Source organism: Scyliorhinus torazame, chromosome 4 (assembly GCF_047496885.1).
Source record: "Scyliorhinus torazame isolate Kashiwa2021f chromosome 4, sScyTor2.1, whole genome shotgun sequence".
Classification (NCBI taxonomy): domain Eukaryota; kingdom Metazoa; phylum Chordata; class Chondrichthyes; order Carcharhiniformes; family Scyliorhinidae; genus Scyliorhinus; species Scyliorhinus torazame.
In genome coordinates this window covers 106,919,257-106,946,357 of record NC_092710.1, presented here as the reverse complement: position 1 = coordinate 106,946,357, position 27,101 = coordinate 106,919,257, and the positions used below count along the sequence as shown (strand labels likewise).

General features: G+C 46.7%; 1 protein-coding gene across 20 annotated transcripts in view; it reads right to left on the bottom strand.

The window, feature by feature from the left end:
• dst (dystonin) overlaps nt 1-27,101 on the bottom strand; it is a 779,292-nt gene that overhangs the window by 53,473 nt on the left and 698,718 nt on the right. For all 20 annotated transcript variants that reach the window (XM_072498412.1, XM_072498427.1, XM_072498428.1 and 17 more), the window contains 13 exons: nt 26,432-26,658; nt 25,271-25,393; nt 22,787-22,888; nt 17,999-18,100; nt 17,662-17,835; nt 15,462-15,617; nt 13,881-14,078; nt 12,661-12,789; nt 10,008-10,169; nt 7,323-7,478; nt 7,005-7,211; nt 4,574-4,693; nt 3,462-3,631 (listed from right to left, as the gene is read on the bottom strand). In XM_072498412.1, the coding sequence (XP_072354513.1) occupies nt 3,462-3,631; nt 4,574-4,693; nt 7,005-7,211; nt 7,323-7,478; nt 10,008-10,169; nt 12,661-12,789; nt 13,881-14,078; nt 15,462-15,617; nt 17,662-17,835; nt 17,999-18,100; nt 22,787-22,888; nt 25,271-25,393; nt 26,432-26,658 (2,026 nt within the window). The remainder of the gene's footprint in view (nt 1-3,461; nt 3,632-4,573; nt 4,694-7,004; nt 7,212-7,322; nt 7,479-10,007; nt 10,170-12,660; nt 12,790-13,880; nt 14,079-15,461; nt 15,618-17,661; nt 17,836-17,998; nt 18,101-22,786; nt 22,889-25,270; nt 25,394-26,431; nt 26,659-27,101) is intronic.

The window sequence follows — 27,101 nt, the reverse complement described above, 5'->3', positions numbered from 1 at the left end:
TAAAACACCTTTCTGTTTACAGGCAGGTAGTGAGAGGAAAAATTGGTGCAGTTTGAACAGACCTCCCCCCGCTCGTGTATGTAACACCAGAGTAAAACATCCCATTCCACACAGCCATAGAACATGGGGAAAAAAAGTGGGAAAAGAGAAAAGCAAGAAGGAAGAAATTTAAAATAGACAGTAAAAAGGAGGAAAGGAGATAGACAAACAACAAATAATCCCAGTCAGGACAAACAAAGACTGAGGCTGATCCCACAGACTTTAATATAAACCCAGATACTCGGGCTTATATAGATCGGGTGGAAAAACTAAAACAAACATCAGTTTCTGAGTGACCCAACCTTGAAACATAGGTTTCGGTCTGTGAAAATGTTCATGGGGCTGTGCCATGGCAGCAACATTAAATCGGAGAGTTTCTGACCTATGAACTGGGTTACAACGGTGCTTTAACCAAATGAATTCCTGTAAACAGGGTCCAAGAGCAAGCTAACAATCTGCAGCAAAGTGGTGAAATATTCTTACTCATAGACTGGGCACAGCACAGCCAACTATCATGGACATCCTCCAGCATAGCGAAGTGCACCCAAAATAACACACTACCTTTTCTCCAAGACTAACTTGGAAAAACCCGCAGACCTCTAACATCGCAACTAAAATACTCAACTCTCGGCAGCTATATCGGATGTACAAATTTCAAGATCCAAACAGATATGAAACCTCCACCTTTTGAAGCAAAACTTATACCAATGTCTATGCTAAATTTTATAACCTACATTCAAATCTTAAGAAGATATTCATCCAGCTCATTTTTGAAGAGTCAACTGACCTGGCAAAAACTGCCTTTGATAGAATTCTACTTTACATGACTCCGACTCAGAATGATTGCTCGGGTGGGTGGGAGAGACAAAGAGAAGATGGAAAATCTAATCTTTAAACCTCTGACAGTAATTCTGTCTTTTAGGCTGGCAGGCTAAAATCATTAACTGAAGTTCTGTTTGAAACGATTTGTTGAGTCCCTGAGGCGCGGGGCACTAAATGCCATTTTAAGCAGGTTGCTGGTCCAACCAGGAAGAACTGTGATGAGATGTCAGCTGTCAGCCGCCCCCCCCCCCCCCCCCCCCCCCCCCACTACCCACCCCGGCAAGCACACTCATTCTTGCAACCCCCACCCCACAGCGTGAACTACCCAACACTTCAAGAGCAGAGGTCCAGTAGCAAGCTGGGGATGAAGGCTGGAGAGACTAGCTGACCCTCAACATCAATGCCTCCAAACTTATGAACAAACGGGGTATAGATGAATACAGACGATTGGTCTAGATAGGACTCATGATCAGCACAGGCTTGGACGGCCGAAGGGCCTACTCCTGTGCTGCATTGTTCTTTGTTCATTACCAAGCGCAACAATTGTCAATATCCCAGGAGATTACCTGGCAGTGGGATGGGTGGTTGAGTGGGGTGTGTTTCGTCATAAAGCTCGAGCCATTATGGTATGTGAGGTAGGCTTAATGAACAAGCTGGCCAATGTTGTGGATTGGTAATGCTTGATTATTCTCAGAATTAAAGTGCCTGTACTTGAGCTGATGTTTAAACTGTAGCCCTAGTTCCATAGTCTGATTCCTTGGAGCATAGGGCAATAAATAATCTACTTCCTCCTGACACAGAGTAAAATTAAAACTGACAACAACAAAAAGTTGGAAACCACATTCATCAAATACAAAAGCAGACATCAAGATATATTTTTTAATTAATTTACGGGATGTGGGTGTCGCTGGTTAGGCCAGCATTTATTGCCCATCCCTAGTTGCCCTTCAGAAGGTGGTGGTGAGCTGTCTTCTTGAACCGCTGCAGTCCCTGGGGTGTAGGTACACCCACTGTGCTGTTAGGGAGGGCATTCCTGGATTTTGCCCCAGCGACAGTTCGTCAATGGTGGAGGATTTGAATGTTTGTGGAAGAAGGAGCAATCAAGCGGGCTGCTTTGTCCTGGATGGTGTCGAGCTTCTTGAGTGTTGTTGGAGCTGCATTAATCCAGGCAAGTGGAGAGTATTCCATCACACTCCTGACTTGTGCCTTGCAGATGGCGGGCAGGCTTTGGTGAGACAGGAAGTTACTCGCCGTAGGATTCCTAGCTTTTGACCTTCCCTGGTAGCCACAGTATTAATATCGCTAGTCCAGTTCAGTTTCTGATCAATGATAACCCCCAGGATGTGTTCAAAGCTATAATCAGCTTGACTGTTTCATTTGAGAATGCCACTTGAAATCTTCAGTCATGACTTAAAGGTAAAGTAAATGTTTTAAGAAAGTCAATAAAAATGACACCTTCCTACATAATTTTCAAAGCAATTCATAAACAGAATTATCAGCTGAACATTAAGACTGCTAATACAGAGGCCAAATGAGTTCAGCACCTCTATACATATCGCAATATATCTACAGAGAAGAAAGTGGAAATGTTTCAATTCTAGATTGTTTGTATCTATTACTGTGATGACATATTTGAACCACACCTGTATAACTAAGCTAATTGGTTCTGCCCTCGATGTAGTTCAATTACATTTGTATAATCTATTTTCTGAGGAAGCTTAAGATTAATTGGTAATGTCTCTTCTAAATGAGCAGTTTCCCCACATATGTATGAGGAGTAATATTCTACCAATTATCCCAACAGGACATCTTTGGCTAATTCAATTCATTGTCTTTCTCAATGAAAGACATGACAATCCTCCTTCATGCTCCAAACATTTTTGGTTCATTATACACAATCCCTAGTGTGCTTAGCATTCAATAATTGAATTTTCTTGTAAGTCCACAATGGAATTTCTTCCCAAAGGAGTTGCAGCAGACAGGAAGACAGACTCTCACATTGTACAAGGGCAACATGGATAGCTGGTCAAGCAAAGGGGGTTAACTAATGATTTACAAAATGAGCAGGAATGTGAAGTCTACAAATGGGGCAATGTCAATCTTGCTAAATCATCAACCCAACCACATGTTGACTCGATCAAAGATTCAACTTCCAGGCACTGAAGTATTTATATTTTGACGGGGAGATTTCAAAGTCAGATCTGAACCTTGCACTGCATTTGGATACTTGTGGCTATTTTATAACTAATAAGAAGGTTCATCTGTTGACAACTCTAGGGACAGGCAACAATTTAACATTGCATAAAGACTCCGCTCAGAAATGTTAGCTTTTGTCCCCTCTGAGATTTTCAAAGATAAATTATATTGCAGCAACAAGCTTTTTGGAGCAAGAGAAGGAATCAAGTAAGAGATAAAATAAAGACACGATATAGTAAAACTAAAGTTTCTGACAGTTTGAGTAGTCATTCAATATTGTGCTCAGGAGAAATAATTCCCAGCTAGTTTCAGAGACAATCTAATGAACTACTTTTGACTTGTAGCCAGACTCAAAAAATGCAGCTTGCTTCGGATTCAAAGCTTTCTGGGTTGACTTTTGTTACCTTTCCACTGACTTTCCGCATACCGTGTCCCACTTGTCCCTAAGTTCACTCAACATGTCATCAAGTTTCTGGTGGTCATCAGCCAAGGTTGTCTTCTCTTTTAAGGAGCGGCCAGTTCTTACTGTGGTGTCGTACACGGAGTGTTTTGCTCCTAGCGCTTTCTGAAATTCCTGCATTTAGAAACAGACAAAGGGTAAAAGGCCGTTTAAACGGATAACATTTCATTTGTCACCTGTCCATTTCCTTTGAGTTGGCAGTTCAGAAATCTCTAAAATGTTAAATGTAAACTTTTCCCTACAAAATAGAAACTTATTTTTAGTGTTTCCCCTGCTTATGGGACTTGATGGAGATGTTTGCATATTTAATCATTCTTGCTACACTTGAAAAGAGCGTCACGGTAGCACAGTGAGTAGCATTGTTGTTTCACAGCTCCAGGGTTCCAGGTTCGATTCCCAGCTTGGGTCACTATCTGTGTGGAGTCTGTGGAGTTCTCCCCGTGTCTGCGTAGGTTTCTTCTGGGTGCTCCGGTTTCCTCCCACAAGTCCTGAAAGATGTGCTGTTAGGTCATTTGGACATTCTGAATTCTCCCTCTGTGTTCCTGAACAGGCGCTGGAATGTGGCGACTAGGGGCTTTTCACAGTAACTTCATTGCAGTGTGAATGTAAGTCTATTTGTGACAATAAAGATTATTATTAAAAGTTCATTTGTTGTTGGTAACATCCTGAAGATGTGAACGGTACATTATGAATGCAACTTCACTTTTTTTATGTGAACCAATTAAAAGGTGGAAACCAGGCATCCATTGAAGACAAAAATAAATAATTTACATTTATATAGTGTTGTTCCCAACCCCAAGACATCACAAAGTGCTTCACAGCCACTGAAGTACTTTTGAGTCATTGGAGTAATGTGGAAAATGCAGCAGCCAATTTGTGCCCAGTTCAATACCAATGTTTCTCACATTGGGATCGAGCAGTGCACAAATTGCCCACTGCATTTTGTAATAGGAGTTGGTTGAAGAAGTAGATTTAACAACTGAGCTGAAATACATTTACATATATATGTATGTGATATGTATACGTCTAAAATAAAATATCTGACATATATATTACCTTGTGGTTTACAAGTTGCATTTTCACTCTATCTGGATCATTAGCGATTTCAAGATCTGAGTCCAGGTTTTTTTCTGAATCTTCTAACCATTCCATCAGTTTTTTCCAGGCCTCTTGGAACTATTGGCAAAGAATGAAAAAAATCACCAACACTCAATTGTCTAAAATGACATCCAATTTTACTTGAAAGACTCCTGACCCTTTCGGAAGGTTGCACCATATTATGCAAGATGAAAGAACAAACAATTCGCAGCAAAAATAGAACATCTTCAGTTAGCAAATTTAAAAATATCATAAAATTATAATGTGCAAGAGAAAACAAACCTATTACTTCACATTTTAATTCACTATTTTCTCTCCAGTTTATTTCATCTTCCTCCTTGCCATGCTAAGAAGTCAAACTGAAAGGTCAAGCACACAAGAAGTCAAAGTGGAAGGCCGGATGAGGCGCCTTCTCCCACATTGCTATTGAGAGCAGCCTGATTAACACATCCGCTGGTTTTGCTCATTCGTCTGTATCTACTTTGTTTGGTGCTTGTCTCCTTCATTTCCCCAAAGAACTCGGAGAAGCAGTGATTGAAAATGTTGGATTTGGACTCCGACTTGATGCTTCTTAGGGCAGCACCAGTGGACAGCACTGTGGCTTCACAGCGTCAGGGTCCAAGGTTCGATTCCACGCTGGGTCACTGTCTGTGCGGAGTTTGCACGTTCTCCCCATGTCTGCGTGGGTTTCCTCAGGGTGCTCCGGTTTCCTCCCACAGTCCAAAGATGTGCAGGTTAGGTGGACTGTCCATGATAAATTGCACTTAGTGACCAAACAAGGTTAGGAGGGGTTATTGGGTTACAGGCATAGGGTGGAAGTGAGGGCTTAAGTGGGTCGGTGCTGACTCGATGGGCCGAATGGCCTCCTTCTGCACTGTATGCTCTATATTCTGAGCATTCATCTGGCCTCTCTGCCTTTACATTTCTTTTACTGCATAGATCCAAATGGGAAATTAAAATTGTACAATCTTTTCAGGTTAAGGTTTACATGAGGAACTAAAGGTGTTTCATGATCTTTGCTCTTTGGCAATTGTGGCTGCATCCGTAGTCATTTAGATCATCATTAATAAGGGTGCCGTGATTAGCACTGCTGCCCATGGCTCTGAGGACCCGGGTTCAATCCCAGCCCCAGGTCACTGTACTTGTGGAGTTTGCACATTCTTTCCGTGTCTGCGTGGGTTTCACCCCACAACCCAAAAGATGTGCAGGTTAGGTTGATTGGCCATGCTAAATTGCCCCTTAATTGGAAAAAAATAATTAAGTACTCTAAATATAAAAAAAAAGATTGTCACTAATCAATCCACAGAGAATACAGAAGAAACTTCTTTACCTAGAGAGTAATCAGAATGTGGAACTTTCTACCACATGGAACGGGCAAGGCAAAGAGCTTTGATGCATTTAAGGGGAAGCTATGTGTGAAGGAGAAAGGAATAGAAGGGGAGGGCTTTTCGATGAAGAGGAGGCTTGTGACGATCAGTGGGTTGAATGACCTGCTTCTCTATAGTGAAGTCCATGTAACAGCAGAGGCTAGCGAGAGCAAGAAGATCTCCTGCGGACTTCAGGAGTCAGTTAGCTAATGCCGTAAGTCCAAAGTGACAGCAGTTAATGACAAAGAATGTTTAAATTCTATACTTATTAAACAACTTTAGGAAACACACCTTGCAAAATTTTGATTTAGCTCCAACACATTTGACAAAGACAAATAAAAACACTCAAGTTTGACATCAAGAGCGGCACAGTGGTTAGCACTACTGCTTCACGGCACCGAGGACCCGGGTTCGATTCCGGCCCCGTGTGGAGTTTGCACATTCTCCCAGTGTCTGCATGCGTCTCACCCCAACAACCCAAAGGTTTGCAGAGTAGGTGGATTGGCCTCTCTAAATTGCCCCTTAATTGGGAAAAAAAAGAATTGGGTACTCTAAATTTATTTTTAAAAAAGAGTTTGGCATCACAATTCCATCATAATTTGATACAATCACACGTGGCTTTTTGTTGCTTTGTTATTTTAGATACATAGATACATAGAATTTACAGTGCAGAAGGAGGCCATTCGGCCCATCGAGTCTGCACCGGCTCTTGGAAAGAGCACCCTACCCAAGTCCACACCTCCACCCCATCCCCATAACCCAGAAACCCCACCCAGCACTAAGGGCAATTTTGGACACTAAGGGCAATTTAGCATAGCCAATCCACCTAACCTGCACATCTTTGGACTGTGGGAGGAAACCGGAGCACCCGGAGGAAACCTACGCAGACACGGGGAGAACGTGCAAACTCCGCACAGACAGTGACCCAGCGGGGAATCGAACCTGGGACCCTGGAGCTGTGAAGCAATTGTGCTAACCACCATGCTACCCTATATATTTTCTATAACAACAAGTTCTTTTACCTGTTTAGCACGTTTCCTTGCATCATCCAGTCCTCTTCCTCTATCAACAGAACGCTGAACAACTTTCTCCCATCGAGCTTGAACACTGATCAGCAAATTCTTAATAAGTACGACATCCTGCTTCTGGCTGAAGTACTTCAGGTGGGTGCCCGTCTTATCCAGTTCAATTATTTTTTCACGGTGTGAGTTGACCTCATTGGCAAAAATCTAAAAATGTGGAATCATGATCGCAAAGCACGTTTAGTCAATGCAAGTAAGATCAGTATGCTTTGACTCAAAGATATAAGAAATTTCGAAATCTCATTTCAGGTCAAGTACCTTGTGTTCGTCAATTTGGAACATAATGGTGTCCAGGATAAGACTCGGCGATGAAGCTAAAGTCAAGGTTTGCTCTGCTTGGGTTAGCCAGTTAATGAAATCTTGAAGCGAATTGTGGAACTCAGTGGCTAGATTTAGGGCCTCCTCCAATTTAACCTACACAGGAAGAAATGGTTGTCAGCTGTTTCAATTTTAATGATTGTTACACATCCATTGAAAGCACTCAATATTCTTTCCCCAAATTACAATCGGGGAAACTCTTCAGAAGTCTGCCTGTGAGGCACCTTGGGACATCCTGAGGTTGAGAAAGGTGCTGTGTAAATGCAAATTTGCTTGATCTTTCTTTGTGAGATCTGTGTTTAAACTGAAGCATGTCAGTGACACGGAGTGTAATATTTTTCCATTTTGTCAACACTCTCAGGTTTGGTACAGCGCTGTCAAGTACTGGGTAAAGGCTCTTCCTACTCTCCTCCAATGATGTGCCTCAACCGAATTATCAGAAAACCACTCTCCCTCTCTATTTTTCCATATTCCACAGTCACGATGATGTCTAACTGAGATTACCCATTTAATGACAACATTTCGTAAACACCGGGTGGGATTCTGTGATCCTGAGGCTAAGTGTTGACGCCGTTGGAAACGCCATCGCGTTTCTTGATGGCGTCAACACGGCCTCAGGATCAGCAATTTTGGCCCCTTCGGGAGGCCAGCACGGCACTGGAGCGGTTCATGTCGCTCCAGCTGCTGATCCCTGGCGTCAACTGGGCGCCGCGGGATCCGCGCATGCGCAGTGGCACCGGCGCCAACACGCACATGCGCAGTGGCTCCCTTCAACGCGCCGGCCCGGACGTAACATGGCACAGGGCTACAGGGGCCGGCGCGGAAGGAGGCCCCCAGCCAGAGAGGCCGGCCCGCCGATCGGTGGGTCACGATCGGGCCAGGCCACATCGGAGGCCCCCCCCTGGGGTCGGACCCACCTCTCCCCCCACAGGCCGCTCCCGGACTCTTCAACGCCGAGGTCCCACCGGCTGAGAGCAGGTGTGAACGATGCCGGCGGGGCTCGGGTTTTTTACGACGGCCGCTCGGCCCATCTCGGGCTGCGAATCGGCAGGGGAGCCCCGTAGAGCGGCCCCCGACTGGCGCCGCACCAACCACGCTGGCACCAATGGCGCTGATTCCGCAGAGAGTCTCGTCCTGGCGTCAGGCCAGCGTGGCGCGATTCGCGCCGGTCGCGTGGATTCTCCGGCCCGGCCTCGGGCAGAGAGAATCCCGCCCACCATCTTTAGAATCTCCATTTTGACCTGAGCATCATTACTTCGTATTCACTGTCCGTTCTCATGTTCATGTTTCCTTTTGTATCAAATTTTGTCCAATAATGCTCTGGGATGTTTTACTGTGTTAAAGGGGCTATATAAGTGCAGTTGCTGCTGTTCTTTTGAATTTGTTTGTTTATTGTCACGTGTACCGCCGAGGTTTCCATACATGAAAAAAACATAGGGCAATTATAAATAACCAATGTAAATACATAGACACAGGCAACGGGGGAAACATACAGGAGTGCAGTACTACTCAGTAGAGAAGATGTGTGAAGAGATCAGGGGCGGGATTCTCCCCTACCCGGCGGGGTGGGGGGTTCCGGCGTAATGAAGTGGCGGCAACTACTCCGGCGTCCGTCCGCCCCAAAAGTGCGGAGAGGGCCAAGCCCTCACCTTGAGGGGCTAGGCCCGCGCCGGAGTGGTTTGCGCTCCGCCGGCTGGCGGGAAAGGCCTTTGGCGCCACGCCAGCGGGGGACGAAAGGTCTTCGCTGGGCGACGCATGCGCGGGAGCGTCAGCGGCTGCTGACGTCATCCCCGCGCATGCGCCGGGGAGGGGGTCTCTTCCGCCTCTGCCATTGTGAAGACCATGGCGAAGGCGGAAGAAAGAGTGCCCCCACGGCACAGGCCCGCCCGCGGATCGGTGGGCCCCCGATCGTGGGCCAGGCCACCGTGGGGGCGCCCCCCTGGGGCCAGATCGCCCCCCCCCCCCCCCCCGCAGGACCCCGGAGCCTGCCCGCGCCACCTTGTCCCGCCGTTCAAAAGGTGGTTTAATTCACGCTGGTGGCACAGGCATTCCAGCAGCGAGACTTCGGCCCATCGCGGGCTGAAGAATCGGCGGGGGTGGGCCCGCCGACCGGCGCGATTCCCGCCCCCGCCTACCGGCGCGGCGCGATTCCCGCCCCCACCGAATCTCTGGTGGCGGAGACTTCGGGACACGCCGGGGGCGGAATTCACGCCAGCCCCCGGCGATTCTCCGACCCGGCGTGGGGTCGGAGAATCCCACCCCAGATCAGTCCATAAGAGGGTCATTCAGGAGTCTGGTAACTGCGGGGAAGAAGCTGTTTTTGAATCTGTTTGTGCGCGTTCTCAGAGTTCTGTATCTCCTGCCCGATGGAAGAAGTTGGAAGAGTGAATAACCCGGGTGGGAGGGGGTCTTTGATTATGCTGCCCTCTTTTCCAAGGCAGCGGGAGGTGTAGACAGAGTCAATGGATGGGAGGCGGGTTCGCGTGATGGACTGGGCAAATCCAAATGGACTTGCAAATTATTTATCAAAAAGAGTACTAATAACCTGCCTCAGCCTATTAAAAGTTGACAAAAATATTTAGATGTTTTTTGCAGAATTTCACATGAGAAAAATGCACAATGTACCTTTCGTTCATTTAGTTTTACTTCAACAGATTCCCATCTTTCTTTCAGGTTGTTGATGCCTTGTTCCACGTTACTGTTATCAGCTCCCTCAAAGTTCAGGTGTCCTCTGTTGATCAGATTCTTGTAGATCTCCTCTTTACTTTTAAATGCAGCACAAAGTTCCTACATGAATAGAAATATTGCCTCCTTGTTAACTGAGTGTTCACGCACATTCACCAAAGGCAAACCATTGGGATCAAGACGAGGCACTTCATTTGTACACTTGGTTTAGCTCAGTGGGCTAGACAGTTAGTTTGTGATGCAGAACAAGGCCAGCAGCACGGGTTCAATTCCCGTACCAGCTGAGAATTCTGAATTATCCGTCAGTGTACCCGAACAGGCGCCGGAATGTGGCGACTAGGGGCTTTTCACAGTAACTTCATTGTAGTGTTAATGTAAGCCTACTTGTGACAATAAAGATAATTTACATTTACACATCTTTAGTCAAACCTGATCTGGGTTCAGTTCTGGCCTCGAATGGGGTACAGCGCAGATTCACCAGAATCATATCATAGCTGAAACTGTTAAATTAGGCAGACAGGTTGCATAGTGTCAGCTTGAATTCCCTTGAGTTTAGACGAAAGAGGAGTGATCTAATTGTGGGGGGATAGAGAGAAACTTTTTTCTCTGGAATCCAGAAGAAGGGGATATAATCTTGAAATTAGAACCGGACGATTTAGGAGTGAAATAAGCAAGCACTTTTCACCACACAAATTGTAGAAGAAATTTGGAACACTTCCCAGATAGGTTGTGAATGCTGGGAGGGCTTGGGGGCAATGGAGCTTTGAAAGCTGAAATTGGGATACTTTTGTTCGGCGAGTGTAAGGGAGGGAGATGCATCATAGGTGGGGACTTAGAATTAAGGTACGGATTGGACACAATCTAATTGAATGGTGCAATAGGTTCACGGTGCTGAATGGCATTCTCCTGTTTCTAATTCAGTAACCTAATGTTATATGTACTATGCTGCTGCTGCAAGGATCTGAAACAAACACCAAAGTGCTCCACTGCCAATGGTAACCTAGACACTGTGGTGATGTGCATCAATGTAAACACATGTAGGCTAGCTGGACACTAGAGGGAGCACCAGAAACATCACAAACACACTCAACCAATAGATCAGTTAGATAGGACACGACCAATGGACATTCACGATACACACAGAGATGACACGACCACAAGAGGGCATTACACCAACCCATATATAATGGACACCACACACATGATCTGCCTCTTTCCAGTGGAGACAGTGAGTAGAGACACTGGGTTGATTCAATATTACACCCACCACATGGATTGCAGCAACTGGTTAGTCAGTCTGGGTAGCTATAGTAGGATTAGCAGTAGTGTCGAACCCGAGTAATAGAAGTGTAAATAGTTTAATAAACGTGTTTAAGTTATCTCCACGTCTGAACCTTCCTTTGTCAAGTGCACCACAAGGAAGCCGCTTATGTTACACCTACAACATAACAAATCAGACACTAATTGTTAAAACCTGGTAAAGTAGGTGTTGGTTTTGCAGTGCCCATGTGGACAGCTCCCTCACAATGCACCTGTCTGCACCTTTGAGCTGCAACACGAACGAGAAACAGGGTGCCTCTATATGCAGTTCGGTCTCTGGCTGCTGGCAGGTTGAGCAGATGAAGTGCTCACACCTGCCACATATGGACCAGTAAAACCGCTTGGCATCACATTGCCCTGAAGGGAACTCCTACATCAAATAGGAAACTGCCACACGCAGTAAACAAAACAACATTTTAACTAGTTTCCCCAACATCGTAGGAAACACCTTAATGTATAAACTGAGAAAAACTCCCACCTAGGCAGAGTGGACTTGGATTTAAGTCCCACTCATTTCCCTGACTCATTTGATTTGGGTTGTGTGGGGAGGGAAGGGGCTATATCTACACCTGCCATTGTTCTGAGAGACATGGCAGCTCCTTTACCCACAGCAAATCTCCACCATGCCAATGAAAGAAATGACCTGACACTGCTTTAATGATGCCAAATTAACCCCCCCACCTCCCCCTACACCTTGGATCTTCTTCAATATTATGTGATGGGATCTTTCACATGGTTTCCAGCAGTTCCGTACCCACTCAGTACTTAACTTGGAGTGCCAGCCTAGATTTATGTGCTCAGGTCTCTGGTCCAGGAGGTGAGAGGATTACAACTAACACCTTGGGTCCTGGGTAAGGCTTTATTACCAGGATACTATAAAAGGAAGCGGGTAGGAAATATTTTCATAAAAAATAAACATTTCACTTTCTACAGGAACAGGAATTGCAGCAGACTTTGTAAAGTTCCCTTCCCTGTTGTATGAAAGCAGCTTAAAAGATAGGGTTCAACTGAAGCCGATGCCAGTTCCTTTAGGAAGATCATTAGTCACAAGTCAATAAGATGCTTCAACATGAATTGGGATTCACAAATCCAGTCGAGGGTAATCACTAGAACAATGGACCGCAATTTAACTGAAGCAATGTTCTCAGTACAAGGGCCTTTTGTTGCCGTTAAGTAATCCAACTTTGTTCCTGTTCATTACTCTGACACAGAAATTTCTCCCAGTTCTGTCATTAAGCCATCTGAGCAGCCTTTGTCTTTGAACAATACATACCAGATGAACATGAAGCTGCTCCCGGGCAGTTTCTGGCAGACCTCCAACAGGTTTTGATGCCGACAGCTGACGTTCAGTTTCCACCAGCCACCGCTGCATATTTTCAATCTCGCTCTGGAAACCCTGAGCCTATATCATAACGGAGAAATTTACATTATAATCTCATGCTGATCATACCAAGGGTAACTCCCACCATTGGACTGTATTTTCTTCCCAATCAATTTAATTAAGGACATCTCATCAGAGCTTCCATGCACCGGGGGCAATCAGGGGCAAGTGAACGCAACTTTCATTGATGCAGCGCACAAATACACTGAGCACTGGCACAGAAATGGGCAGCAGGTTACCTCATCTCACTTCACTATTTCAAGCCAGGCTGTGCAGCCTGGAGGGAAGAAAACTTGACTCCATAGGAATGTGAGGAAGAATTTTATTTACACAGTGAGTGGTAATGACCTGGAATCCACTGGCCATGAGAGTGGTGGAAGCAGACACAATCAGCAATTTCAAAAGGAAATTGGGTGGGCACTTGAAGGAAATAAACTTGTAGGGATATGGGGATGGAGCGGGGGAATAGGACTGAGCCGACTGCTCCGCAAGAGGGAGGGGAGGGAGGGGGCTGGCATGTACTCAATGGGTAAAATGGCCTCCTCCTGTACCGTAAATGACTTTATTGCTGTTGTAGATTTCCCGTGACTAGCACCAACAGAGGAAAGGGAACAGGCCTCAACCATGAACTACTCACTCTTACAGCCAAGATTTTTTTGAGTGGCATGGGAAAACCCTCAAAGGGGCTGCTGAGAAGCAGCTGCATTGCTGTTCATCCTCAAACTACAAAGGACATCTTTTATTATGGGGAACTGAAGTGGTATTGGGGGGGGGAGTAAGGAAGTTCCTGGGTAGGAAGAATTAACACAGATATTCAATATTTGTCCTCATGCAGTTAATTTTACTTCTTTACATTTCTTTCAATCACCATTTCCTGACTGGCTCCCTCCTATTAGGGACTGATTTACTGGCATAAAGCTATGGCCTAAATATTCCTGTTGATTTGCATCACTGGTTCTCAGCACATAATCCTGTCCTATTATTCTCCATCATGTTTATCTGTGAGGCTGGATTCCAGCAAGCCCCCGGTTAAGATTCTCGCCTTTGCAGTGAGCTGCACCTTTCAGTCCGGGTGCAGGAAAGCTTGCGGCAGATTCCCAGCCCTGACTTACCTGGATGAGATAGTGATTCAGTTGCTGTTGCCGCTGCTCGGTTTGTTCTCGGACGTTCTTCCAGCGTTGGTTCAGGCTTTCCAGCTTGCTCTGCAGGCTGCTGGCTTCCTCCCCGTCACTGGACTCGAGCAGATCATTGCCAGCTTTGTTCACAGTCTCCACCGTGGATTTGTGGGCGAGAACATCATTCTGCAGAACCTAAAATACAAAAGGCACTTTAGGAAGATTTTGGTGAAGACTCTGTCTTCCAGTGACAAGGTGAGTACCAGAAGTCAAGAAAGGCATCAGAATCTGTTCCAAGCTGGGCTGTAGTAGAGATGATACACATGGCCTCAGTAAAGGCACAAAACCAGCCAAGAATTCTCTGATCATGATCCAGTAACTCTTCTCAGATGGATGTGTGGCTGACTAGGCTCCAAGGAATTGGATTCCTCAGTGACTAAATATCCTGTAACCACTGAATGCCAAGACAACCAGTGAAAAGGTTAATTTGAAAGCAAACTCTATGTATGAATAGCAGAAAAGTGGTGAAAGCTAGCAAGCAAGTAAATAACAGGCCGTCAATTAAATAGGATTCACTAGGGGGATAGTCACCCCACTAGTGTTGGTGAGAAATGGCTTTAACTGTGCACATATATTAAACTGGTGCAGTACAAATTGAGTCTTAAGGCCTGAACTGACTCCAAAGTGGAGCAGAATAATACGGTCTCTCGCAGGGAGTCTCTCTCCTGTACAGATCAGGACCAGTGTCTCATTTCTGCTAGCATTTACATTGAAAGCACGCTATTGCCGTGGGTGGGGCATAAGGTGCTGCGCATCAACACAGCAGCTGGGAGTGTAAATAAAGTGTAAAATATGGTTATTTCATGTGAATTCAATGCAAGCTGTTCTGAATGTGCTGACAGAATCTCCACACAATAATTTGTTGCAGAAATTCTCCATTTAAAAAAAACTATCGGGGTGGACAGTTACCAATGCATAGTTGAATTCTCCCTTCCTACTATAAAAATGCCTTATTAAAATAACAGATGCTGAAAATTCGTATTACCAAAACATTATTGATGGAGACTAAAAGAAAAGCTTGCGCAGGCAGGCTTGTGAGCAGCCAAACGTGAAAATGTTTTGGCCGAAATTTCCTGGCTCCTCCTGTCAGTGGGATCTTCCAGTCCCGCCGATGGCAGGCAATTCCCGACAGCTGAGGAGACGCGGGGAAAGCAAAAAACCTGGAGGCATTCGCGGGACTGGAAGATTCCGCCACCAGACGGGCTGCCTCTCGCTGGGAAATACATCGCCGGGGTTGGTGGGGGCGCTGGAAAATCCCACCTTGTCGGCACTACCTCTTTCAGTTACTGACTGACCTGCTGGCCAGATTAACAACTACAGCACAGGGTTCAATCCCTGTTCTGGGTTGAGGTAGATTGGGGGGGACTACCACCTTACCCTAGCCCAGCAAATAATCACCAAGGACCTGCCTTCAGACAGAGAACTCAAAAACAAAAATAATTCATGTCACCGTTCAACTTTAAAGCTTTAATAAGTTTAACTGAAAGGCCAGTGGTACAGAAATGTGACATTACGTACGTGATGTTTGGCAATTGCAATTTCAATAGCTTTAGGATCTCCGCCAACAGCTTTTTGTTCATTTAGCAGCTCCTCTGTGTGGGTTAGCCATGTCATCAGCTCATCCAGGGCATGCTGGAACTGTCCAAGAGCTAACAGAGCACCTTCCAGTTTATGCTGCAATTATAAATGGATTAGGAATTTTACTCGAGATGGAACAAACACAACTTAAACAATGTAATCATTAAAATCTAAACTAACATGTCCAAGTTCTCTTCACATTTAATTGAAGTCGGTGCAATTTTGAGGTATTTTCTTTTCTTTTCTTTATTCTTTCATTGGAGGTGGACATCACAGCACAGCCCATCCCTAATTGCCCTCGAACTGAGTGGCTCGCTGGGCCATTCCAGGGGGCAGTTAAGAATCAACCACATTGCTGAGGATCTGGATCCACATGTAGGCCAAACAAGTTATGGACGGCAAATTTTCTTCCCTAGAGGTCACTAGCCAACCAGATGGGTTTTTACGACAATTGACGGTCACCATTACTGAGTCCAGCTTTGAATTCCAGATTTTATTCATTGACCATTACAAGGGGACATAAATTTAAGGTGAAAGGTGGAAGATATAGGAGGGATATCAGAGGTAGGTTCTTTACCCAGAGAGTAGTGGGGGCATGGAATGCACTGCCTGTGGAAGTAGTTGAGTCGGAAACATTAGGGACCTTCAAGCAGCTGTTGGATAGGTACATGGATTACGGGAAAATTATATAGTGTAGATTTATTTGTTTTTAAGCGCAGCACGGTAGCATTGTGGATAGCACAATTGCTTCACAGATCCATGGTCCCAGGTTCGATTCCAGCTTGGGTCATTGTCTGTGCGGAGTCTGCACGTCCTCCCCGTGTCTGCGTGGGTTTCCTCCGGGTGCTCCGGTTTCCTCCCACAGTCCAAAGATGTGCGGGTTAGGTGAGTTGGCCAATGATAAATTGCCCTTAATGTCCAAATTGCCCTTGGTGTTGGGTGGAGGTGTTGAGTTTGGGTAGGGTGCTCTTTCCAAGAGCTGGTGCAGACTCAAAGGGCCGAATGGCCTCCTTCTGCACTGTAAATTCAATGATAATCTATGATTAATCTAGGACAAAGGTTCGGCACAACATCGTGGGCCGAAGGGCCTGTTCTGTGCTGTATTTTCTATGTTCTATGTTCTATGTTCTATGAATGTAAATCCCACCAGCTGCCGTGGTGGGATTTGAACCTAGACCTAACATTAATCTAGATCTCTGGATTATTTTTGACATTACCAACGCACCCATCTCACCCAGTGATGGATAACTATATCTTTTCATTTGTTAAATTGCTCATTCGCCAGAAGGAAAGTCAATGATCACTCTGGTTTCTATTTAATGCCCTATTTTGAAACGCAGGGGGCGGGATTCTCCACTCCCGCGCCGAAGTGGCCGCGCCGTCGTGATTCACGACGGCGCGAAACGGCCCCGATCCCGACCGATTCAGGCCCTGACAATGGGCCAGGATCAGGGCCGCGTCATCTACACGCGCCAGGCCTTGTCGCCCGCGTAAAGGCGGCGCCGCATAAATGACGCGGCCGGCGCCGCATAACGGGCGTCATCCGCGCATGCGCGGGTTGGCGCTGGCCAACCCGCGTGGTTGCCGTCCTCTCTAAGTCCGCCCCGCAAGAAGATGTCTGACGGATCTTGCGGGGTCGCGGAAGGTAGGAGGTCCTCCTTCAGAGAGGACGACCCGACGATCGGTGGGCACCGATCGCGGGCCACCCCACATTTGAGGTACCCCCCCGGTGCAGGATCCCCCCTCGCCCCCCCGCAGGCTGCCCCCCCCCCCCCCAGCGTTCACGCACCGCTCACGACGGCAGCGACCAGGTGTGGACGGCGCCGGGGGGAACCCGCCGTTTTGGCCTGGCCGCTCGGCCCATCCGGGCCTGAGAATAGCGGGGGTGCCGGAGAATCGCCATTTTGGGTGTCTCCGGCGATTCTCCGGCCTGCGACCCACGAAACTTGACCGGGCCGTTCCCGCCGCTTGGGAGAATCGCGGGAGGGCGTCCCGGGAAATTTTGGTGCCCCAGGCGATTCTCTCAACCGGCGCGCGAGTGGAAAATCGCGCCCAGAGTTTGGCAACTGATCAAACTTAAACAATGCCTTTTGGAGGGTGTTTGCATACATAGGTCCTTAGGCAATCACAGTTTTACTACCTGTCTGTTGACGATTTTCCCATCCAGATTAACCCAGAGATGTTTCAGCTCATGAAGAGGTTCCTGCGCAACACGCTTGGCATCATCTTCATTCACCTTTTTCAGCAACAACTCTCCCTGATGATTCAGTCGCTCCATCTCTATTTGCTGCTGATACGCCTCGGTCTTAAATTGCTGTTAGAGATCAGAAATGCACAGACAGCGCAGGATCTGAGTCAGGCAACACTCCTCTCAAATTCATACAAATTTAGTGGCCACTAAAAATACATAACCGACATCGACCTTCAATTTTGCTCATCCACATAGCTTCAAAGAAAATGCAGATTTACATACATACCTTGAGTTCAGCAATTTGTTGCTTCACTGTTTCTAGATCAGTTCCAATTGGAGGCATAGTATTTAACTTGCTCTCTGCAATGTCCATCCAGTCAAACATAGCCTAAATTTAAAGTAGAAAAGAGCTGATGTAATTATATATTTTGTAATACAATACATCCAACATTGTATTCTGGACTCCTGAAAACCAGACAAAATGCTGCTACACTGTTCATTTAATATTTAGTTGTTTTGCGTTAATGGGTATATACAGAAGGGTTGTTTGAAGTGCCATTACCTACTTGCAATACAGATGTTGAAATTAAATAGTTTGCGAATGTTCAGGCCGGGATTTTCCGGCCTTGCCATGACAAGACCTGTCGCGGGGGATTTGGTGGCCCAGCCAAAATTCCATTGACTTTCCGCAAGACCGGAAGATCCCGGCAGAGGGTGGGACCAAAAAATATCAGCATCAGGCCAAAGTCAACGGCAACTTAAATGGATCATTGCATCTGCCATGGGAAAATCACTGGCACCGGTCTTTGGGGGTGCAATTGGAAAGGGGCAGAGATACAAAACAGGCAGGGTCACTTTGGCTGTCTCTTACAGCTGACCCTCGGTTATACTGAAGGTGCTGAATATTGGACAGTGAGATTAACAGGAGAATAATACCACACCATCTACCAATGACCAATCTTATCTCGTTCTGTGTTCAGAAAGTTGCTGTATGATTGATCCTAACTTCCACATATTTTACTGTGCTATACTATGGGATGGATAATCCAGCACACCTCATTGAAAGCTGAAAACTAGCCTGCCAGCAATTGAAAGGAAAAGAACAGCAGAGTGTGACTTGTACCATGTCTCACCTATGTGAAAATATTAAATATTCCAACTGAGTTTCAAATGAACACATCATTTGATTACCGAGGACATAGGTAATCCAAAATTTCCTAGTCTGCAGATGCAATTACCAAACCCAAATACAGTCCAATAATTTCTATCTCACTTATGCCTCCTCTCATCAGTTACTGTTTTAGAGGTTTTCCCGTTCCCATTTAAGTCAAAAGTCATCCACGTTGGGAAACATCCAGGGCTGGATTCTCCGATTTTGAGGCTATGTTCCCATACCGACATGGGAAGGGTGGCGTTTTGCGACAGAACAAATGGTGTAAAACGGCCACCATTTGGCTGGGGGCTAGCATCAAGGCAGCGTACAGCAGCAGGCTCTAGCTGCCGATAAGGCCCAGAAAATTGCTGGGACCATGGCCGTGCATGCGCACAGCGGTGGCCTGTAGCGGCCGCGCCATGCAACATTGCGCCGGTCATTCGCTGACCCGGCCTGCGAAATAGTGCCCCCCCTTTGGCTGGCTCGCGCACTCCGGACCACCCCCCCAAAAGTGCCCTCTGCCTGCGGATCAGCCCTCTCCCGACTGTAGCGGCGCTGGACCGAGTCCGTAGCCGCCACACTTGAGTTCCCAACGGATGAGGCCACACGCGACCGACGCCGCCGGGAACTTGGCCGGTCGGGGGCAGAGCATCGGGAGGTGGGCCTCTGGCAATGCAGGAAGTCGGCCTTTTGGGGGCGGAGCATCGGTGGATGGGTCTAAGGCAATGTCCAGAGGCCGTCGGTATGGCGCGTGGCATTCTCTCCAAGTACGCCTCTTTGAAGGGGCACCGCCCCCGATTCGGTCATGAACGGGGATTGTCTGGCTGATCGCCGAACGCGATTCCCGCCCCCAATGTTCATACATTGTTACAATACCCAACTTTCAACTTTACTCTAACTGACAATATTACTTGCCGAGTTTACCCTGAAGGCCTGCTGCATCAACCAACTGTCACAGAGGTGCTTTTTAGAAGGGCAGGTTGGAAAATTGTAGTCCTGTTGCCTCTAACTTAAATGGACACAAACTTAAGGGCAGTGGGCATGTCGCTTCCCAACCAGGCTTAGTTAAGAGTGTCACTCCGGTGCCAGAGTGTCTGATTGGGACATTAGCCCCTGGATTCTCATTTCAGATCAGAACAGGGAGGATACCTGGTTGGTTGAGTTTTAATTTGTGTCATATGAAAAATAGGTGTAATTTAATTAGATTTATTAACTGCGCTGACGCAAAAGTCCTTGCAGCAATACTGATAAAAGGTAGCGTGCCAGCGATAGTGTCATTATTGGTGGTTTGCCTGCAATACGTGTTCAACAATTTGTAGGGAATCGCTACTGCTACCAAGTGGAGAGTGATGGCTGAGCCCATAAAGGGGGTCTCCCAGAGATCTCCTCCAGCTCAGTATACCTGTATCTTGCAGAGGGAGTGAGCAAATGGTCATAGAATCCCTACAGTGCAGAAGGAGGCCGTTCGGTCCATCGAGTCTAAATTGACCCTCTGAATGAGCACCCTACCAAGGCGCACTCCCCTACCCTATCCCTGTAACCCACCTAACCTTTTGGACACTACAGGCAATTTAGCATGGTCAATCCACCTAACCCGCACATCTTTGGACTATGGGAACATCCCCACAGACACGGCGAGAACATACAAACTCCACACTGACAGTCACCTGATGCTGGAATTGAACGTGGGTCCCTGGCGCTGTGAGGCAACAGTGCTAACCACTTTGCCACTGTGCTGCCCTGCTGACCATGTTAGCACCTACTTCACCACATCTATCAACTGAGATACCACTCTGCCATTTGGATCATGGAGGAAGAGTCAGTTACAGAGAAGAGCATGATAAAGGGCACCTGGACCCGAGGAGGATCCTCAGAAGAAAGGAAGCCACAGATGTTTGGGGAGAGTGGGAATGGGTGGAGGGTGCGCTAATAAATCAGTCAATATGAATTCAGAGCCCGGAGAAGGGACAAGATCTAAGAGGTGAAGGACTAAACATGCTCAAACAATAGTTGAATAAATCCATCAAACAATGGCTGGAGAACATTCACTTTTCCCGCCAGTAATGTATCCCTGTCTGCGGGTTGCCAAGAGGCGGGGGGTTAATTCAGTGAGAATTTCCATTGACAAGCGGTGGGAGTAGTGAATCCCACCGCCGAGAAACACAGGGGGCGAGATTCTCCGACCCCCCGCCGGGTCGGAGAATCGTCGGGGGCTGGCGTGAATCCCGCCCCCGCCGGTTGCCGAATTCTCCGGCACCGGATATTCGGCGAGGGCGGGAATCGCGCCGCGCCAGTTGGCGGGCCCGCCCCCTGCAATTCTCCGGCCTGGATGGGCCGAAGTCCCGCCGCTAAAATGCCTGTCCCACCGGCGTTGATTAAACCACCTACCTTACCGGCGGGACAAGGCGGCGCGGGCGGGCGCTGGGGTGCTGGGGGGGGTGGGGACGCGGGCGATCTGGCCCCGGGGGGCCCCCACGGTGGCCTGGCCCGCGATCGGGGCCCACCGATCCGCGGGCGGGCCTGTGCCGTGGGGGCACTCTTTCCCTTCCGCGTTCGCCACGGTCTCCACCATGGCGGAGGCGGAAGAGACTCCCTCCACTGCGCATGTGTGGGAATGCCGTCAGCGGCCGCTAACGCTCCCGCGCATGCGCCGTCCGGAGGTGTCATTTCCGCGCCAGCTGGCGGGGCACCAAAGGCCTTTTCCGCCAGCTGGCAGGGCGGAAATTTGTCCGGCGTGGGCCTAGCCCCTTAACGTTGGGGCTCGGCCCCCCAAGATGCGGAGCATTCCGCACCTTTGGGGCGGCGCGGTGCCCGACTGATATGCGCCATTTTGGGCGCCAGTCGGCGGACATCGCGCTGATACCGGAGAATTTCGCCCAGGGTTGGGGGACCGGAGAATCCTGCCCCGTGTTATTAATCACAGTCATCTCCCTATCAGCATTTATTCAAGAAGTTCATTTATTCAAGCAACAATAAGTGAGGGAACACCTGTTTCTCCACAAAATACACAAACCACCTATCATGGTGGAAGCAGCAACTTTGTAATTGACTATAACGGTGAGTAAAAATGGTTAGCTCTTTTTGACCGAGTTATGCCATTGCCTGGTGTAGACAGATCTTAAGTGGTGGATACTTTGTTTTTCTTCAGCTAACTCCCAATGGATGTTAGTTGGATGCTGCTGCACTCAGAATTGTGCAACAAGAAACACATTTATTTGGAAGGGCCAAGCAAGTTGATTTTTTTTGCTTTGCCTCAGAATTGAACCAAAATCACCAGGAATTGACAATGAACCCAAACTTCAACCAAGTTTGCCACTTGGAGCAGGACTCAAATTTTGTCAGTGGTGCAGCGTCCGTGATGTCCTTCCAAATTAGCCAAAATTTAAATTAGGCCGTGTGATATAAACATAATCAGCTATGTCGGAGAAACCATCCTGCGTTCGCTGTCACAGCATCAGCGTCAAATATTCAACAATCAGCACCCCATCCAGTGCAGCCAACAGGCTGGATTTCCCTGTCACTGCATCGGTGAGTATGGGATTAGGCAGATTCTGTAGCTGTAAACAAGTCATCCAATTTTGGCTTCATTTAGCTGGATGGGAGGCAGGACCAGGAAGCAATCCTGCCCACAGGACTTAGCTCTAATATGTTCAGAGCCATAACAGAAAATGAGACTCACTGCAATTAGAGATTGCAATTCAAAAGCAAGAGCTTTTAAAGTATTAAGCTGTGACAAAGGTATTATTCCAAGCCAACAAGTTAACTAACACATCCATCTGACTGCATCTGTGGAGTAGCTATTTTCCCTCTATCCTGTTAATTACCTTTAACTTTGTAACTAAATGGAAAACTATTTTAATTCAGGTCAACAAGTGTCAGGCTACAAGCTGTGGAAAAGAATTCCTAATCGGAACAGGATACCTGTAGTGCATCCTGGAACTGAACAGCTTCTTGCATTGCTTCATCCAATCTGTCAATGCGGTCTTTCCATGCCTTGTTCAGATTGTCCCAGGTACAATTCAGCTGCAGACAGAACACAGGAAACATATTAAACCTTAACATAATTATTACAGATCAAGCAAAACAAAACCAGTCAATAAACTTGCTGACAAGGATGCGATATCAGGGTTATAAAATGTCCACAATTATATTACTGCTGAAAGCTAATGGATACATTCTCCACCCCGTATCCTAACCCATTCCGATATTTCACCCTTATTCTGACAATGCTGACTTCAGCTGGTAACAGTTCATAGTTCACAGGATCCTAGTAGCTGTCTTTACCTTACCCGTTTCATTCTTTTTGTGGAAGCCCCTTGCAGTGAATGAGTTATTTGAGCAGAGGGGCATCATAGTGCAGATTGAGCCTGATATAGAAGCAACAACCTTGCAGCAATGATCAATGAATACCAATCAAAAGTGAAAACTCTGCCTGGAATGTGGCGACTAAGGGCTTTTCACAGTAACTTCATTGAAGCCTACTTGTGACAATAAAGATTATTATTATTATTGTTTTGTGGCCCTCCCTCGAATGACTGTGGTTAAGTGCGCTGACCTCAACTGCTGAGATGACCTGACTAACTCGACCAAAGATCGTGCTAGGCTATATGGCATAATTGTGCAGTTATTGACTCAGTAGCCAGTGAACTAATTCAGCTTAAGGTGTTTTACATCAACAGTGTATAGGCTGTCGCTCAGTGGGTAACACTCTCGCCTTGGAGTCAGCAAGTTGTGGGTTCAAGACCCACTTCAGAGACTTCAACACTTAATCCAGGCTGACAATGTAGTGCAATACAGAGAGTGCTGCATTGCAGTAGATGCTGTTTTAAGGTGCTTGGCAAGATAGCTTCTGTATGCATAAATACACATCTCACAATATAAATGAAAATTTTCTCATCTGTACCCCAAAAAAGTATGTCAGTATGCCACGTTTAAAGATCTGTGAGATGAAAGTAAAAGTAACACTTTAAAGTGGGATTTAAAGATGAAAGAACAGCTGCAGGGGCTACCCTTTCACTTTCTACTCAAGAATAAAGAGGCAGATTCATTCAAAAATTGCAGTTTGAGATATAGCTGCTCCCCTGACTTAATGGATCCTTGCGGGGTTATAAAAATAAAGAATTTGATTTATTGTTCTGAAGTTCCAGCCAACTGTCAATCATGACAGCACGGTAGCCTTGTGGATAGCACAATTGCTTCACAGCTCCAGGGTCCCAGGTTCGATTCCGGCTTGGGTCACTGTCTGTGCGGAGTCTGCACATCCTCCCCGTGTGTGCGTGGGTTTCCTCCGGGTGCTCCGGTTTCCTCCCACAGTCCAAAGATGTGCAGGTTAGGTGGATTGGTCATGATAAATTGCCCTTAGTGTCCAAAATTGCCCTTAGTGTTGGGTTGGGTGGGGTTACTGGGTTATGGGGATAGGGTGGCGGTGTTGACCTTGGGTAGGGTGCTCTTTCCAAGAGCCGGTGCAGACTCGATGGGCCGAATGGCCTCCTTCTGCACTGTAAATTCTATGATAATCTATGATGATGCTTTTAGCAGGCAATGGAGTGTGAAATTGAATGGAAACAATCCAGTTCAAAGCAATCAGCCTCCTAGCCATACACACTGGCTCCAATACTTCAAGAGGCACTGAAATTGACTGTGAAAACCACTTCAAGGGCTTCCACCATATTTCAAGGGATTACTGTTACCTTCATCTCACAGACCTTTAAACTTAACATACTGACCGGCTTTTTAAAGGGTTTCAGGTACAGATGAAATCACTTTCACTTTATTATTAGGGACGTATATTTATACGATAATGAGTGACTGTCTGAATGGTATAGGGATACGGATGAGCACATTTTCACTTTATTATGGGAAAACTTTAACTTTTACATACTGACTAACTGCTTAATGGGTTTAATGGTTGCAGATTGGGAGAGCAGCAAAAGGAGCCCCTTCCCAAGGAAAACCCCCGACCTGACACCCACCCGTCCAGCACAAGCCCCCCTGATCCCCACCTCCCAGGAGCGAGCCCCCTCCCCATCATGGCGGCAACTGTTGGGAGGGCACTTACCACATTGCCACCCCTTGGACTCCTCGATGTTTGCATCAATTCACGACAGCTAGGCTCTTGGCTGGGGTTGGGGGGTGGCGGTGCAGCTGGTGGATCCTGCCAATGAACTAACTAACTATTTGCATGGTCCCACTGAGTTGGGGCAGGAAACTCAACTGGGCTGTCAGGAAACTCACTGTGGCGGGGGCGCACACACGGATACTCATGACTGGTTTGTCCCCAGGCGCGAATCTCGATTTTGCCCCACCGTGGGATTTTCTGACTGATCGGGGTTCCCGATCATAGAGGCGGGGAACGGGGAAACCAATCTGCGTGTTTAATTCTCCAACTCACACATGTACACTTACCTCGTCTATGTTTTTCTTCACCACAGGCTTATCGGGTTCTCCACAGGCTGAGGTCAACTCAGCACCCAGGTTCTGAACAATCTCCAGCTCCTCCTGAAGCCCGTCCACTTCTTCTTTGATCGTCTAGAAGAGAAAATAATGTCAATTAAAAATCAAAAATTGCATTGGACCAAAGGGCAGTAGTCCCTCTGATGATTACTACTCCCAAGATGCCCTACATTTCTCAAACACTACAAGAGAAACATTTTGACCAATCCCCTCCTGAAGACTAGATTACGGCTCCACAGGTCACCTTGTGGTACCCTGCCCAGTTGCCAATACCCATGTCAGACCATTTAGAGAAAACAGACTGGCTGTTGGAACTTAACATGATTATCCTTCTTGATCACTCCATCACTAAGTCCTCTCTCTCAACAGCCCAATCGGGTATCTCCCAACGGCTGAAGATCAAAGCAGTGTGACTATGCAATTAAGATTGTGGTAATCAAAAAGGATGCACAGTTCTATTCTTCCCCAATGGGCAAGAGTAAATGCCATCAGTTTATAGTTCTTGGATGCAAAGCATTTGATTTGTCATGTAAACATTTGGCTTGGATAGAAACCCAAAGTCAGTGTCACAGCAAATAAATCTCATCAGCTTCACTTCCAGTAAAGACTATTGAGCCAAGTCTGTGATATCTAATATAACCTACAGATCTACCATCACCATTGTCTAGGGACAGCAATATTTTATCACTCTAGTATATTCACTGGCCCTGTCTTACTACCAAGTGTCTTCTTCCTGAGTTCCCTGTCCGAAGGCAGGTCTTTGCTGAACTTGTTTTTTGTTTTAATCACAGGTAAGGCGAGGAAGCAGACCCCAAATCTCCCTCAGCCGGAATGGGGATCAAACCCAGTGCTGTTGGCGTTAACCTGAACCACATGTCCGCCATCCAATTAATGCACTAAGTGTGCTCCTCCCCCACTACCAAGCCACATGTTATAAAAATAGAGAACAAATTCCTCTGTGTGAGATGAGTATGCACATCTACTGAACGTGTTTACATTTTCATTATATATATATATATACATACATATAGAACCCCCAAGGCGCCTTCCCAATGGAGGGTACAAGAGCCTGCACTCCCAAAGTCCAACAATACAACACATGGGTTTCCTGACCTCAAGAGCCTCTTGCTGCTCTTTAACAACAGATGGATCTATTCCGGGTTCCTCCAGTTCTCGGATTAAGTCCTGGGTGTCTTTAATAGTGACAATAAGGGCGGAATGATCACACCAGAATTTCTCAGCCAGATCCATCACATCAAGCAGCTTGGCCTCTTGTTCCTCTGCCCGAGCTTTGATGTCAGCCCAGTAGAAAACCATTTTGTCCAACTGATCTTGAACGGCTGAAAGACACAACAATCACATCATAAACAGGTTGTCCACCAATCCTGTCATGTTAATTTATGGGTGAGGCACCATGCGTCTGATGGTTATTTCAGTGGAGAGGTAATTCGAAGGCCTGGATTAACCATCCAAGAATGCAAATTCAAATCTCACCACTGGGGAATTTGAATAAAGCGAAAAAAGAAAATCTGGAAATAAAAGGTTATCACCAGTAAACCTGACTATGTTGTAAAAATCTGACTAGTTTACAAATCTCCTTTAGGAAGGAAACTGGCCCTTCTTCCCCAGCCTGGATGTGACTATTGTCACCCGCTTGTATTAACCGCTCTGTGAAGCACTCAGTTGTATCAAACCCGGGAAGACGGACAATAAATGCTGACTTTCCCAGCGACGTCAACAACCCAAGAATCAATTTTTTAACCTGGGGTGGGATTTTCCAGCC